This window comes from Penicillium mononematosum, assembly GCF_028829835.1.
Source record: "Penicillium mononematosum strain IBT 11891 chromosome Unknown utg000003l:1.0-8172316.0:1.0-8177699.0, whole genome shotgun sequence".
Taxonomy (NCBI): domain Eukaryota; kingdom Fungi; phylum Ascomycota; class Eurotiomycetes; order Eurotiales; family Aspergillaceae; genus Penicillium; species Penicillium mononematosum.
In genome coordinates, this window is record NW_026643273.1 from 5222062 (window position 1) to 5236845 (window position 14784).

A 14784-nucleotide genomic window follows, 5' to 3' on the forward strand; every position below is an offset into this window, starting at 1 on the left:
ATCTATATTCCGGCATTAACAAAGCCACTCAGTTAGAATCAAAATGGATCACTTATCCGGACATTAATAGGGTCGGCCAAGGTTGTGCACTGATCATATTGATCGCCGGAGTATCGTCAAAGGCGACCAGTGCGTTATTCCATGGTTGGACGGCTTCTTGGGGCTGTTAACCATTCATCTAAACATTAGAAATATGTCTAAAAAGGCACCCTAGATTCCACCGAACAAGGGTATCAAATAAGACGTGGAAAGGGCACTCGAAAGATGGCGACATGTCCGTGTCAAGTATAGACTGGATTCGATTGGGCACTCAACATCCAACCAACCTATACTGATTCGCAGATGTGTCGATGGCCTGCTCACACAATTATATTTGGTGGCGTTGTCATTGTTGAAACAAGATTGAAGGGGGTATACCGTGTGGCCGCCAGCATTCTTTGCACCGGGTGGTGATGAATGAGCATTCCTCGGCTGGAATTAATGTTCCCATAACAAATGGTGGCCCCCCCTTAATTGAATGCTAGCAACTCTTGTTTTTCCTTATTCCTGTGAGGTTTTGTTCTAGGAGGATGAAGATTCCAGCTCTGTGAAGCCTCACTGTTGCCGTTTTGATACAGCGATAATCCCCAACATCGCATGTTCAAACCCAATCCGATACTCACGGATCGTCTCCGCCGATTGCGTCTTCACAGTCTCCGAGTCAGTTCAGTGACACACCAGCGAGGCGATCATGCTGGCCCTGCCCGCCGTCATCGCCATAGCCGCTTGCGGCGCGGCCATCTTCATTGTCCTCTCGGTGGTCAGCATCATTGTCTGGGTCAGGTATCGCAAAGAGCGCCATACAATGAGGCTGATAGGCCTCACCCAGAGGCAGGGATGGAGCAGTGGGGGCTTGCGATCTGCCCCGGTGGACACCTTGACTGAACTGAGCCGGGCAGAAGGGAGTATATTGAGGGCTCATGGGCAGCTTCCATATGGCAAACCATCAGAATGGGGACAATTAACGTCGAGGGAAAGTTTGCATCGTCCGAAAAGCGACTCAGAGTCATCTTTTCCCTTCACTGAGAAGGCACGATCTCTCCGCAATTCCCTTTCTCGATCTCGTTCAAAGCGCTTATCACGATCGTCCCACAAACGTATGAGCTCGTTGGCTACGTTGAGTGAATCAAATCATCTTCCTAGTCCGCCAACTAAAGCATCAATATCAATATCAAAACAAGACGTCCCACTTTCGGCTGTCGAGGGGGTTTTGGAATTACCAGCAGAACGAACTCCAACGCAAACACCAGATCTCAACGAGAATGATACTGGATTCCATCTAGGTATGAAGCCTGTTTCACCTGGATGGCCTCTTCCAGCACGCGAGCGGTCAAGTGTATTTCCTGTTTCGGAAGATCGTAACTCGTCTGGGTTTGATCCAACCGAAGAGTCTCCTACTCGTCTTCGTGGGGGAAGTATCGCTAGTCAAACTGCCGGGGTGATGCCTGGTCACCCGGTACCTCCTCCCCACCAACTGCATATCCCCCAGACAGATTTAGTTACGCTAGGAATGACTCTGTGATGAGACTTTCCTCCATGAGTCTGGATACTACCAATAGTTCAATTTTGGATGACGGTAGAAATGGTCCTAGGTCGGCTGACACTGATATGACCTCACCTGACTTCCCTTCAGGCACGTTTGTGCCTTTCAGCGCTGCCGACGTTGGAGTCAAGGATGGTCGGAGGAGTTTCATTGCCACCAACACCTCCATCCCTCCTATGCATAACTTCCCTGTCCGCTCCTCCTCGACGACTGAAACTCGTCATAAATCTGCGCCCTTGTCACCTCGACGAAGTTTGACGACTCATCATTCGGGCCTCTCCAGTGATCGTCTTTCTGGTGCCCCACGTCGAACTGACTCCATGTCTTCATCTAATCCCCCTTCAAGACATGCCTCCCTGCGGTCTGGGACTCCAGTGGGACGTCTGGGATATCCAAATTCAGCCCCGTCCTGGCGATCATCGGGCTCTCACATGCCCTTTGGACCACATGTCAATCAATTCCAAAGCTGTACGGACTACGAGAATGATGAAATAGTGAACGACCCATTCTACGTTGGCTCACCTGGGGGTGGGACTCTGTTCCAACCGGTCAGATCACCAGGCAACGCAGGCAAGACCGCTAAGCCACCAAGTCCGATGCAACGTACCAGTCTCTCCCTAAAGGGCAATCCTCCCTCCGCACTCAAGGGTGGAAATCCTCAACGCAAGGGTCACCGACGCCAAAACTGCGTCCGTATTTCTATCCATCCACCCATGACGTTTGGGTCATCGACGTTTTCTCCTACCGTCGAAGAAGAACCAGAAGACTTCGACAAAATGGAGGAGCTGGATCTGCGTGAGTCCGCAATCAACAACCCACCAAAACCCTTGCCTTCGCTGCCACCAACTCCACCGTCTCCTCTGTCCTCTTCAAGGCGCAGCAAGTACGGCAGTCGACATGGCAAGCCCGGACTAGGCTCTCTCGGACCCCTAGTCGAGGAGCCGCAGCTCCAAATGTATGACGACGACAGTCCTTGCAAGAAGAGGAGCCGTGCTCCTTCTGCAATGGCTGGCAATAAGCTTCCATTCGAAGACAATCGCGCTCTCCCTGAACTTTTCACATCCCTCCCTGTGTCTCACGGCAACTCTCTCACTCACACTCCCTCTTCCGAAAAAGTACCACCTGTATGGGAGCTGTCCGATACTCCATTGCCATCACATGAGAACTCCCCTGCCATGGGTAGCCCACGACGCTCAGCGGTAAAGGGGCCTCGCAGCCAACCCGGCGCCATTCCAGCTCGCAGACAGACGACTTGCGCCCCCTTAACCTCCTCCCATCATACAGATAGTCCTTTGGCCTCGCCCAACCGCCTCCCTCTTGTCATGAGTATCACAGGAACAGAAGGCAGTGACTGGCGCAGATCCGCAGACTCACTTCAACGCACGAAAACGGATGCTCCAAATCGCTCATCCCGGCGAGATCGTGTCTCAGTGTCTAGCATGGACAACGGACTTGGTCCCATTGGCGGGTCTGCACTCTACGGCTCCCGCCGGTCCTCAATGGTCAAAGATCGTGTTACTATCTTCGAGGATTCCAACCAGACTATCTCCCCTTTCAAGACCTCCGTGCAGGCCCCGATTGGATCATTCCCGCACGCCTGAGTCCTCCCCCACCCGTGACAAGAACAGTGTTCCCCGTTCCACGCCAACCAACCAACAATTACCACCTCATATGTCGAGCCACCATGCACCCCCGACTCCTACTTCTCCCCGTCGAGGGATGACTACTCCAACGGGCAAGGGTCTTGGACTTGGAATTGGAACTGCCACACCTGCTAGCCTTTACGACGGCGATGGGTTCCTACGGGAATGAGCGTGATTTTGCTGTGTCTTTTGTGAGCTTTGAAAGCGACAGTTTTCTTTTGATTCATTTTGATTTCTTTTTATTGTGCAGTATCTGATACTGATGTTGGCGAAAAGCTTCAGTGTCCTTTTCTTCTATCTGTCTTTTATTTGTTTTATTACTTCTTACTTTGTGTCGCCTGGTGGTCGGTCTTTCTTTTGTTTTCATATGTATGTTTTCTAAGGTTGATATTCATTAAAGAAATCTAACCATTCTCTACTATGTTTCCATTCTACAATAGCAAAATGATCCATTGGCAGTATAGTACATAACTACCCAAGTATTTTGAACGCCAAATCATACACCGAGTATTTCATATTTTCCTTCGTAGCAGTCTATACCAAATCAATCCGTCTTGCGCCACTTCGTCTCGTCCTCATCTCCATTCTCGTCGACGCCATTCTCCCCCTCTCGAGCCCTAACAGTCCCAGCCCCAGGCCCAAGAGGGAAAGAAGGCGGCTCACCAGCAGCAATCCAGTTCCCATCCGCATCAAAGAACTGATCCATGTTCTCCGCAGTGATCCATCCGGAGCTCCCATCAACAGGCGGGGGCAGACCGCCATTACCAAGCTGGAAGACTCCATCGTGCTCCTCAGCCGAAATGAACTTAGGTCCATCTTCCTCGTCGTCCTCATCTCCCTGCTCGACAGGGTCAGGGTGTAAATTGGAGCACGCCGAGACAGCGTTGTAAAGCTGCTGCGTAGGTGTCTCCGCCTCCTCCGCGGCCTCAGTGGACTCTTGTAGCGTGGCGTCGGCGGGCAGCACCACAGTCATTGCAATGCATTCCTCTTCGTCGTCGGCAGAGGGCGCACCCGGCGTCGCGACCTGCATGTACAGACCCTGGACTTCGGCGTCGGTGTTTGGGACGCGTAGCCGTTGGAGTGCATGTAGTGAGATCGAAGGGTAGGGGATTGACACGCCTGTTGAGACGGTGCGGGAGAAGAGGAAGAATTTGCTGTTGAGTGAAGAGTTAGTCAGTCGGTATACTCATTTTGGGATGTAAAGGGAATTGATACACTCACTCGGATGTTACCCAGATATCCACGTCTGAGATTGCGACCTCTTTCTCATCGCCGTCCTGCTGGTTCCGGCTTGCGGCACTGTCGTTAGCACCATCCTGGCCGCGCAGGGCACTTAGTGCTGGAGTGGCAAGTAGCTCGCGCTCAAGGATGACGATCTTGCAGCGCTGGCTGTGGTGGTACAATACTGGGGGTCCGGAGTAGAAGGAGCTTGGGGTGCGCGACTGGTGTTCGGCGAGCGGCACGAATGAGGAGGCTTCGGGGGAGCTGTTAATGGCCTCCATATCGTAGTATATATGTAGTTATAGAGAGGGAGGGGGGGAAAAGCTTGAATGATATATATGGAGTTGGGGAATGAAAAGAGCTTCCGGCGCGGGGTGGAGCTACGGCAATGTGTAGCCGCCAGTGCGCCATATCGTATTTTGCTAGCAGAACATTTCATAGGACTAGTATTCGTGTGTTTTATTGACTATAGAAATAAAAATTGATAGAAATTCATGGCGTAGAAATTGACACTATAGAAATTTTGAGATATTATAGAAGTTGAGATATCTAAGGTCATATATAGAAAAGCTCCCTTTATAAATTAAGCCTTTTTTTGGCCCTTTTCTACTATCTACCTAATAAATTGAGAAGGGGGAGAAAATATCTAGAACTACCTAGGTAGATATTAGATAGCCTATGTACCTAAGTAGTCTACTAAAAAAAGACCACTACAACATAAAGACTACGGCTGTATAAGCAGCCGACTAGTCTTGTTATAGAAATTGTGATATTATAGAAATTGACCCTATAGAAGTTGATATTATAGGAATTAATCACTAGAATTTGTAGGTAACAGGAAATTGGCGGTATGACAGTCAAAATTCAATATAGAAAAATACGATATGGCGCACTGGCGGCTATACACTGGTAGAGGGATCTTTTCCGTGAGCTTGGGAGCCGCTCTATTATAATCCATTCTATAATTCTGGTAACCATGCACTTTCTCCTAGGCTGTGAGGAATTTAGCTGAACTTATTAAAAAAAAACCACACATCTCATCTAGTGTAGAAGCGACCGCCGTACTGGAGGATCAGCTATACGCATCCTAGAGGCTCTCACCTCCAGAGGACTGACGGTATATATTGCAACTGGGGCCATGCGACCCTCCATTGGAGCAACACAGGCCTCCACACACCCTACAAGACGAAGTATGCATTGGTCCATTAGATTGAACATCCGATCTAAAGGAGAAGTAATTGCAATAGGAAAGTCTACAGGTAAAACATAATAGTGAAACGTTAAGTGAACATCCGGTGTATCCCTGGGCTTTTCTAAAACTTAGTAAAACGGGAAACGATTGGATTCCTAGGGGGGCAAGATTAGTTATGATTTGATATGACCTCGGGATAATACCTAGGTAATGATTCAATTCGCTTAAGTCACGATATCTTTAATAATCTTAGCGCTGACAGTCAAAGTCCCACTGCCACACGGCAGGTGAAAAGTCGCAGACTTGAACTGCTTTGACGAGGCCTTAGAAGAGCCCAGCGCTGGTAAGGCAGCCTGAACCATATCCTTTAGAGACCTTGTTTCGAACGGTTGATCCACAGTGCCACGTTGAGAATTCGATCCCCAGGCACTCCTGTAATGTAAAGAGCAATGAGGGATGAACCCCTTTCAAGATCACCCTTCATCATTTCACGCCTAGGCCACCAAACGCTCTATCCAACTCTTCCCCATCGTTCTGCGGTGTCATTGTCGGCAATTGTGGAGAGCTCTGATCAGGGGTAGAGCTATCCAGAAGGCTTGGATGGGCATCGCCCTGGACGTCAGGGGAGGCACTGACCCGGCTAGGCTGAAGCAGCTTTTCCTCTCGGTCGAGCCACCCAGGAGCGACGCGTCTTTTTTCAGCCAGCTCGCGTTGCTTGATTGACTCTTTCCATTCGTTGATCGCTTGGTCCGCGTTGGCGCGAGTCTTATTCAAATGTTGTTCGAGGGAGTGGCACGTGGCGAGGATGTCGTCTGGGTGAGCTGCGTGCCCACCGCTTGGGGAGACAACATAACGGGCCTTACCATCCGGGCTGCTTGGATCGACTGTCACTGAAGGAGGTAGAGATGAGGGGACAGATTTGTATGTGTAGGGTAATGTGACGGAGGTCGGGAGATTGATGAAGGGAGAGACGGTCAGTGGGACCTGGGCGAGGAGAGGGTGTGGACCTAGAAGATTGTTAGCTATTTAGACATATATTAGCATGATAGAAATACTGATAGAAATACTGACGATAGGAGTCGTACATGGTCCAAACGTTGAGTTGTCGAAGATGAGGCTGAGTGCGGAGTAGCGGAGTAGCGGAGTAACGGATATGGCACATCACGGCCCCCGGAGCCGCAAAGCACAACACTCACGTATTACCCGATGCACTACATGATCTACTAGATAGTAATGATTAGCTCAAGCAAGGTATGCCAGCCATGGACTTGTCTGTCAGAAAAGGGAAAATAATAATAATAATAATAATAATAAACTTGATCATTCTAAGATTCTAAGATCCCAACATCCTTCAATCTCCAGCGCTACTGGCTTAAATTACTCACATCCAGAAACTACCTGGGTGCCGAAGACTAGCGGATAAGATATCCCATCAAAGTCAATTCCCAGTTGAGATAGAAAGGGAGGCATTGGAAGGATAAGGGATTGACATTGTAGATATAGGAAGGAGACAGCAGCAACAAGAGACAACAACGTAGACAAGAAACAAGACAACAATATGAGTGGAACCATGAGAAGGAACCTTGAACCAAGTGCCCTCAGAAGGACAACAGAGAGCTATCACCGTGGAAAGGTTCCAAAAATTGGGTTCAAGGAGATGAGAGCAGAGCCCCCTCGGAGGTTGGTTTAGATCCAGATCTCGTGATGGACAGTGGAAAGCCTAGGAAAGTATAGGCTGGGATCCGTAGTGGTGAGATTATAGGCCAAGGTTGTTTACAGTGAAAGCCAAACTACTAGTCCATAGGCTACAGAATACATCTTAAGTAGAAGATCAAGTTATATTGTAATTCTACCTAAGAACTTGCTTGGTTTCACCGTAAAGGTTACTTATCCTGAACACCACGTAAAGGTGCAAGTCTTGTTCAGGTTTTGCACACAGGACCCGTGCAACTGGGTAGGGAAAGGGGAGGGGGGGGGGGGGGAGGGGGGAGGGGGGGAGAATAAAGCAAGAAACAAAGAACCTAGGTAAGCAATAAAGGAACAAACAGATAATAGAAACAAAAACAAAGGAGAGAAGAGACGTACCTAAGTAAAACTTCAGATCTCCTGATGTTCAATGGAGAACCCAGAAAAGTACAGTCTGTTTCCGCAGAGGTGGAGGCCCTGATACCAAATCGGGTACCCAAGGGATTCCCAGGGTTCCCTGAGTTGTCCTGTAGGGCTCAAGAGATCTTAGGTTTCCCCGAGCTGTCCTTTAAGGCACCCACCCCACATGCTTCGTGCCATTCACAGCCTTAACTGGGCCGCATCAAAGAGCCATCAGTACCTCAGGGTTGTCCTTCACTGGTCAACAGTAGACATATCTCGGATATGACTCTGGAGCTGAAGGGGACCACGATGTGCAATGTGGATCTAGAGGAAGGAAGGAAGAGAAAGAAGAAAGAAAATGGGGGGGAGGGGGGTATTTATAATTTTCCAGTGGCTGAAGGCAAGCAGGAACTGGGGTGGGGGACGAGTTCTCGAAAAGGGAAGGCACCTGAGCTGGGACGAGACAGCAAGCATGAAGAGTCAAGGCCCACTATCTGTTGCTCTAGATCCTCTAGCTCATCTCAGGTTCACCTTCAGGTGTCAACTCATGAGCTGCAACCTACATGTACCCTGAGACTCTCGTATCATATGCCTAAGAAGTTCTCACTGTAATCCATGCCATGATGATGATGATGATGATGATGATGATGATGATATTATCACTTGCCTGGTCTATATATGTTGCTTTATATACACGCTGCGATGCACAATGGATATCAGACCAAGTCCGTAGCTATGAATGATGAAGTTGAAGTTATGGGGTATCAAAGGAAAAACAGGGCAATATACGTATGACGACGATGTCGAGGGGTAATCGGCGGAGAGTGGACGTTGGAGTATATTTCGGCGGTTGCTTGAGAATGTCTCGGGGAGTAGAGGGCCTCTCCTCCATAAGCAGGGTCGAGAATGTACAAGACAGGCCATGCGGGAGTGCCGACAAAGGAGGCGAGAGAGTTTGGGGATATCGACTCTATCCAGCTTCATATCAGAGAAGAAGGATATTCGTCTGAACTTCCTCCAAGGTCTGGATCCAACCGCCAGGAAAGGAGCGTCGCTTGAACCAGACTCCTTCTAGGACCTCGAGTGCTTTGTCGACGTTCTAGATTGTGAGATATTAGCATTCGGACTGGCCTCTTGATGAAGTTGAATTGCGACATACCCTGAAACCAAACCGCTTCAGCTCTTGCATGGTTTGGCGAACGTATTTCTGCTCACTCTCGTTCCGAGTCTCCTGCCCGGCGATGAAAAGCGGCCATAGAAAAGCCAATTGGCCGACATCTTTTGGCAATTTGTAAGCCAGAAGAAGAATCCGACTGACAAGCATGTCCATGTACGTCCAATCGGTGATCCAACCGACACGCCCAGCTCCAGCGACCTGAAGCAGATGAACGAAGGTCGCCTTCTCGTATGCTTCAATGCAACCGGCATGCTCAAGAACGTCGGGATATGGATACTGAGCAAGGCTCTCGTCATCCAAATCGGTGAGCAGCTGTAGACAGGGTGGGGTCATCGCACGCCATACAACCAGCTGGTTGAATATGTCTTTATACATAGCGTCCGACTGCTCGATTGTCATCCACGTTTTCTTGTCATATGCAAATGTACTGATAGCTGCTTGCACTTCCATCAGACTTGACCATGCCTGCCGTAGCTCGACCAGACGCGGGTTATCCGGAATCGTTGACAATAAGGTTGGTGTCCCGAGATTGTATTCCCACCCTCCGCCCATGGTCTTCCAGTAATTACCTTCGACCACGGTACCGCCGGGGGTTGCACACGCACCCGCCACATCGAGATAGGATAGTAGGGAGACGAGGAATGGACGGAGTGGGTGGTTCGTCTCGGCGACGCGTTGTGCTTCACGTGCCGAGTCTCCGGGTTGCGGGTAGAAGAGGATGTTGTAGATTTCGCGAGCTCCTTTGAGATGTACTGCCCAGTTGTGGTGTTGGGAATCCATCATCTGCAGGAATGTTAGTTAGTTGACGACTGGCAAGTCCGCAAGAGGTGGGGAAACGAACCTCGAACAAGGAGAGCAATAGGCATGTCGCGAAATCCGTTAATCCAAGCTGCTGGCTAGGATCGGAGTATCGTGCGCGGAAGCCCTTCACCACCACACCGTATTTGCTCATTGCCTGCTGGAAATGCCTATTCCGCTGCGACCCCACCGATGTATTTGCGAGATGTAATGCGCCCAATGCCTGCATTGCATTGGCCATCGTTGGCGACGAACGGGCGAAATCCGGAAAATGTGTGCGGTAGGGATTGGCATTGTGCGGGGTGTTGTAGATGATCAGGAGAGTTGATACCTGATCCGCAAAATGAGCGAGATAACGCTCCTCGGTACGCTGAATCGATTTCGCGATGCTGGTGAAGGTAACAGGATCCTGGAAGCGGAACTTGGTTGCTGGTTGTGGTCGCGTTGTGGGGGCGATCATAGCCTGGCAAGTTTGCGGGCTGTCAACATCTTCCCCTAAGGGAGAGGCCGTAGAAGCGTCGCTTGAATCTGGGCTAGAAGTTGAATTGTTGTTCTGCCTCTTCGGTGCCCTGGATAACTCTGGCGGTGAACTCGTCGGTGTCTGGGAGGGTCCGTAAACCTTGAAGGTCATCCGCCCTTGAGCGCCATCGCACTCGCGTCCAAGACGGACACAGTTATTACAGGCGGGAGAGGCCTCGTCGCAGCGAACATGGCGGCGGCGACAGGTGGAACAGCCTGTAAATCCTCGGTGATGCCATCGGCGGATTCGTTTCGGGGGTCCTTGTGTATCCGTGTCTGACAACGGTGCGCCCTCGGTGCGTGTCTCCATCGGGCGCGAACGGTAAAGCAATGGTCAGACATGGACACTTATGAAGATCAATCGGCCATGGTGGATGTGACAAGATATAAGGAGAATCCAAGATTGTCTCCGCAGGCTCTCTGGGTCTGGAGGGGCGCTAACGGCAAAACGCATCAGCTCTGAGCCAATGGCTTGTCAACTTTTATATTAACCCATCTCATCACTCAAAACTAAACACTTTTATACCCCTGCATGTCGGTTTTCTAACGCTTAAAATCTCCTAGCTCGACTTTAGCGCCGAGGTTATCCATATAGGCTGAAGACAATGTCATTCTTCATGTTAGCAGTTTTGAATTAATGCCACACAATCAGGGGAAGACTCGAAGGATTGATCTCAGTAGCCTAAACCATTCCTTCTTGGGAGCTGAGGCCCCCTACCTCGTGGGGGCCGTTTTTGTATGTGGACCATTACTGATTATACGCATCGAACTGGAATGAAGATCAGCCTCAAATCTTAGTAGAGAATACAAGTTCACTTACAATGCATTGTTCAAAAGGCACGCTGGAGTTTAGAATGGCCCCTATGGCCGCCCGGGCAATCGTCACTGGCACCCCAATATGAACCGCCTGCTGCTCTGCCTGTTTGAGGACGGCCTCATTGCGCGAGGGGACGTTCACAGAAGCCCGGGAGGACTTGAAACGGGTCGCCTCGCGGACATATGCGGCTCTATATGAGTCAAGATGTCAATGTTAATGTTATGACTAACTAACCTTAGATCATAGGGTTCTAGATTATAGAAGCCAGAGAGGGTACGGAGGCAGGAGTACAAACCGCCGGTTTAGAAGATCAAGTATTTGATCGTCGATGTCATCGAGCGCAGTGCGGATCTCGTCCAAAGAGTCACAACATGTAGTTATCGTACCATTTAATGACGAAAAATGGACACTCGGGGTGCCCCATGGCACAGGGCGATGGTCGGCTGAAGGTGCTGAGCTGACATTGGAACCATAACAGGCATTATTGACATTTGCGTTGGTTGTTGAACCAATAGCAGTGGACAGGGTTAGAAACCCGAAGAGAACCCGGGAAATCATGATAAGAAGCTAAGGCACGGAGAAAGAACTAAAATTTCGAGGGAATAATACTAATGACAGCCCTAGATTTCCTTTTTTTCCCTCTTGATAGCCTACCCTAACGGGTTAGGATAATCATCAGACTAAGACTAATACGATATTTCCCCTCCAAAGATATACCTTCATACACCAATGCGGGGAAGGTAAGCGGATTTCTCTCCGAGTTTCGTGCCGAAAACCCCCTCTTCGGCTTCTTGGAATTACTTTAAAAGCAGTTGCTTTTCTATTACTTCTAGTCACTATCAATTATCTTATAACTATCCTGCCAAGATGCCCCAAGGTTCAAGACTCCAAGGCAAAGTTGCCATCGTCACCGGTAAGACCGTTATTCTACCATCCCGTTACAGATACTAAAACACACTCATTTTAGGAGGAGGTAATGGATTTGGCGCAGCTATCGCTCGACGATTCGGCGAAGAAGGTGCCAAAGTAATCGTTACCGATATCAACGTTGAGGGCGGCGAGAAAGTCGCCGCTCAGAATCCTTCCAACCTCATCTTTCAGCGCCAAGATGTCACCCAAGAATCGGACTGGAATATGGTGTTAGATCTGGCATTCTCCAAGTTCGGACGAGTGGATGTGTTGGTGAACAATGCGGGCACTACTTATCGCAACAAGGTGGGGGTTTAACATACTGTGTGACGAGACTTTGCTAACTTTCCTTCAGCCGACATCAGAGGTAACAGAGGAAGAGTGGGAGCGTGTATTCAAGGTCAACGTGAAGAGCATTTATCTCGCCACGAAGGCCCTAATGCCGCGTCTCATCGAGCAAGGCCAGGGTGGCTCGGTGATCAATATCTCCTCCACGGGAGCGAGTCGACCACGGCCTGGATTGGTTTGGTATAATGCAACTAAGGGGGCAGTCACTAATGTGAGTAAATGTTTGGGCAGTGGACTTGAATGAATAATTAATCGCTAACAATCTATACAGGCCACGAAAGGTCTCGCCGCGGAGTACGGCCCCCACAATATCAGATTCAACACAGTCGCTCCTCTTCTTTCTGGCACTGGGTTATTCTCAATGTTTACCGGTATGGAAGATACCCCCGAGAACCGAGAGAAGTTCATCGGAAATGTGCCACTGGGCCGCCTCACCGACGTGGATGATATCGCCAACATGTGTCTGTACTTGGCCAGTGATGAGGCTCGTTTTATCAACGGCACTGAGATGGTGGTGGATGGTGGAAAGTGTGTTTAAATGTTTGAGGGTCAGACAAGCAAATTCAACCTTTGTAATTAATCTTTCCATGACGATCTCCCCGCAGAAACGTGTGGTAGAAGTAAAGCTAGTGGACGAAGGTCGTGGGTGGCGGAGGCTCGCGATATATATTGTTAGACAGGGGAGCGAAATGCATAAGGAACAGTTTCAAGATTTGACAGCTATTAACCATTGAAGCCTACGAACATGAAGCCTCTTAATTTGCTTTTCCATTCTACCTTCTACTATGCTACTTTTTATTGCTCTATTTGATACTGATTCGGGCCTCTCGTACACAATCACCTTGGACAAACTTGTAGGGAGAATATCTAGATTTTGGAAACGTTAGGTATTTGAAACGGACGAAAGGGAAATTATGGTGCGTAAATGGGAGAATAGAATCGGCTTGATAATAGAAACCTCCATCTACCTTTCATGAAGTTTTTGTACAAATGCAGCCTGTTTTGAGATCTTTTTTATACTTCATGTGATATTGAGCTAGTTCCCTGCAGTTCTCGACTCAGTTGAACCACCCTCGAACCCCCATATAGCCCCAATGAGAAATCGGTGAAAGCCGCTATGAGGGCTGGATATCTGTGTACAAAATAGGTTTGATTTGGATTGCAAAAGCGCCAGATCCGATTATCGTTAGCAATCTCACTGGTTAAGCAGGGGATGAACCATCCAGAGATGAAACGTTGCAGCCAGGAAAGGTTGCACAGACATGAGAAAGGGACACTTACCGAGTGTTGGAATGTAGGTCTCATTGTGGATAGATGATCATTCTACATGATATAGTAGTATGCATCATACTAACGATCACGGCTAACCTGCCATGAAGGGAAGGCTGGAGTAAGGCAGAACTTTGCGCGATTCAAATTGATATGTCATGGTAAAGGGTAAAGCAGGGGTGTACTACATAGTTGTATGAAATAGGTATCTTCGCATGCAGTACCCTCTAAACCCTGAATGCTGAAAGAACAAGAAGCAAGGTAACTGTGTATGGTTGCACTAACCTCAAGATATACCATGAATCATGTATTTCGTATTTCTCCGGGCAGATTCTAAGCGGGATTTAAAAGAATATAGTCTATTTTGTTCAGCTCTGGTCGTTAACCCGCCTCTCGAAGCTATTGTGTCCCATCCAATTTCCATCATAAACGATCAGCGAACATGAATGTAATGGCCAACCAACATTAGCATTCTGCCATCACCCTGCTTGTCTAAGCTACATTCTAAGATGAAATATTGTGATCGCTCACATTGCATGGGTTTGATGCACCCACATTGATACGGACCAATGGTTGGCTGATAGTAAAGACGGTGAAATATTTCAGCTCCTCATGTTAGGTGGTATGCACTTCATGCCTCCAGTTTACACGGAGAGGCACATGATGCAAACAATTCTGTTCTATATTCGAAGCTCCGGAATAGGATAAATAGCTGAATGTATTATCGTGTATGATTTGTAACTTTCCTATATAAGAGAGGCCTGCCTTCCTCGATCTCACGAAACTACAACCCTCTTGAGTCAATTCCACTCATTACCACTCACTACCCAATACCTCAAAATGAAGCTTTCCACCTTCCTCCTCGGAGCTCTGGCTTGTGCTGTTTCCGGCTCTTATGCCGGCTCCCTCGGCCCTAATGCGCCTTACTGCGCTCTCGGCGCCACCTGTGAAAATACTCCGCAGGACTGCTCGGATCTTGGAGCAACTGGAACAGAGTTCGTACGTATTCACTGCACCTTGATGAGATTTGGAATATATCTGACATGACGGACAGACATCGACTCCTATTTACAATGATGCCGGCGAGGTGAGTCCAAATTTGCCTTTTTTGCTTAGAAGATCCAGTTGCTCAGACGTATTAGGTTTGCTACCAATGCTGCAAGGGCTAGGCGTTGTCGTCACCAGTGTCAGCTCGTTCGTTGAGCGCCACCTCTGGGTTAA

At 48.9% G+C, this 14784-nt stretch overlaps 8 protein-coding genes across 8 annotated transcripts; 4 read left to right on the top strand and 4 right to left on the bottom strand.

The window, feature by feature from the left end:
- Positions 1 to 730: 730 nt before the first annotated feature.
- Positions 731 to 1561, top strand: N7519_006995 (uncharacterized protein; the record flags this gene model as incomplete). The annotated part of the gene is made up of 1 exon (XM_057293771.1): positions 731 to 1561. The coding sequence occupies one exon, from the start codon at positions 731 to 733 to the stop codon at positions 1559 to 1561; it is 831 nt and encodes a 276-aa protein (XP_057148582.1).
- A 14-nt stretch (positions 1562 to 1575) lies between these two features.
- On the top strand, positions 1576 to 3394 carry N7519_006996 (uncharacterized protein; the record flags this gene model as incomplete). Its single annotated transcript, XM_057293772.1, has 2 exons — positions 1576 to 2908; positions 2931 to 3394. 2 exons carry the CDS (start codon positions 1576 to 1578, stop codon positions 3392 to 3394), a joined length of 1797 nt encoding a protein of 598 aa, XP_057148583.1.
- A 375-nt stretch (positions 3395 to 3769) lies between these two features.
- N7519_006997 (Voldacs domain-containing protein) lies at positions 3770 to 4727 on the bottom strand (the record flags this gene model as incomplete). Its single annotated transcript, XM_057293773.1, has 2 exons — positions 3770 to 4379; positions 4447 to 4727. The coding sequence occupies 2 exons, from the start codon at positions 4725 to 4727 to the stop codon at positions 3770 to 3772; spliced, it is 891 nt and encodes a 296-aa protein (XP_057148584.1).
- A 1394-nt stretch (positions 4728 to 6121) lies between these two features.
- N7519_006998 (uncharacterized protein) lies at positions 6122 to 6725 on the bottom strand (the record flags this gene model as incomplete). The annotated part of the gene is made up of 2 exons (XM_057293774.1): positions 6122 to 6645; positions 6710 to 6725. The coding sequence occupies 2 exons, from the start codon at positions 6723 to 6725 to the stop codon at positions 6122 to 6124; spliced, it is 540 nt and encodes a 179-aa protein (XP_057148585.1).
- Positions 6726 to 8711: 1986 nt separating this feature from the next.
- N7519_006999 (Zn(II)2Cys6 transcription factor) lies at positions 8712 to 10530 on the bottom strand (the record flags this gene model as incomplete). The annotated part of the gene is made up of 3 exons (XM_057293775.1): positions 8712 to 8825; positions 8886 to 9686; positions 9745 to 10530. 3 exons carry the CDS (start codon positions 10528 to 10530, stop codon positions 8712 to 8714), a joined length of 1701 nt encoding a protein of 566 aa, XP_057148586.1.
- A 438-nt stretch (positions 10531 to 10968) lies between these two features.
- On the bottom strand, positions 10969 to 11595 carry N7519_007000 (uncharacterized protein; the record flags this gene model as incomplete). Its single annotated transcript, XM_057293776.1, has 3 exons — positions 10969 to 10989; positions 11041 to 11227; positions 11333 to 11595. The coding sequence occupies 3 exons, from the start codon at positions 11593 to 11595 to the stop codon at positions 10969 to 10971; spliced, it is 471 nt and encodes a 156-aa protein (XP_057148587.1).
- A 309-nt stretch (positions 11596 to 11904) lies between these two features.
- N7519_007001 (SDR family oxidoreductase) lies at positions 11905 to 12832 on the top strand (the record flags this gene model as incomplete). Its single annotated transcript, XM_057293777.1, has 4 exons — positions 11905 to 11950; positions 12005 to 12252; positions 12302 to 12505; positions 12566 to 12832. The coding sequence occupies 4 exons, from the start codon at positions 11905 to 11907 to the stop codon at positions 12830 to 12832; spliced, it is 765 nt and encodes a 254-aa protein (XP_057148588.1).
- Positions 12833 to 14403: 1571 nt separating this feature from the next.
- N7519_007002 (uncharacterized protein) lies at positions 14404 to 14732 on the top strand (the record flags this gene model as incomplete). The annotated part of the gene is made up of 3 exons (XM_057293778.1): positions 14404 to 14562; positions 14618 to 14650; positions 14706 to 14732. 3 exons carry the CDS (start codon positions 14404 to 14406, stop codon positions 14730 to 14732), a joined length of 219 nt encoding a protein of 72 aa, XP_057148589.1.
- Between the last annotated feature and the right edge of the window lie 52 nt (positions 14733 to 14784).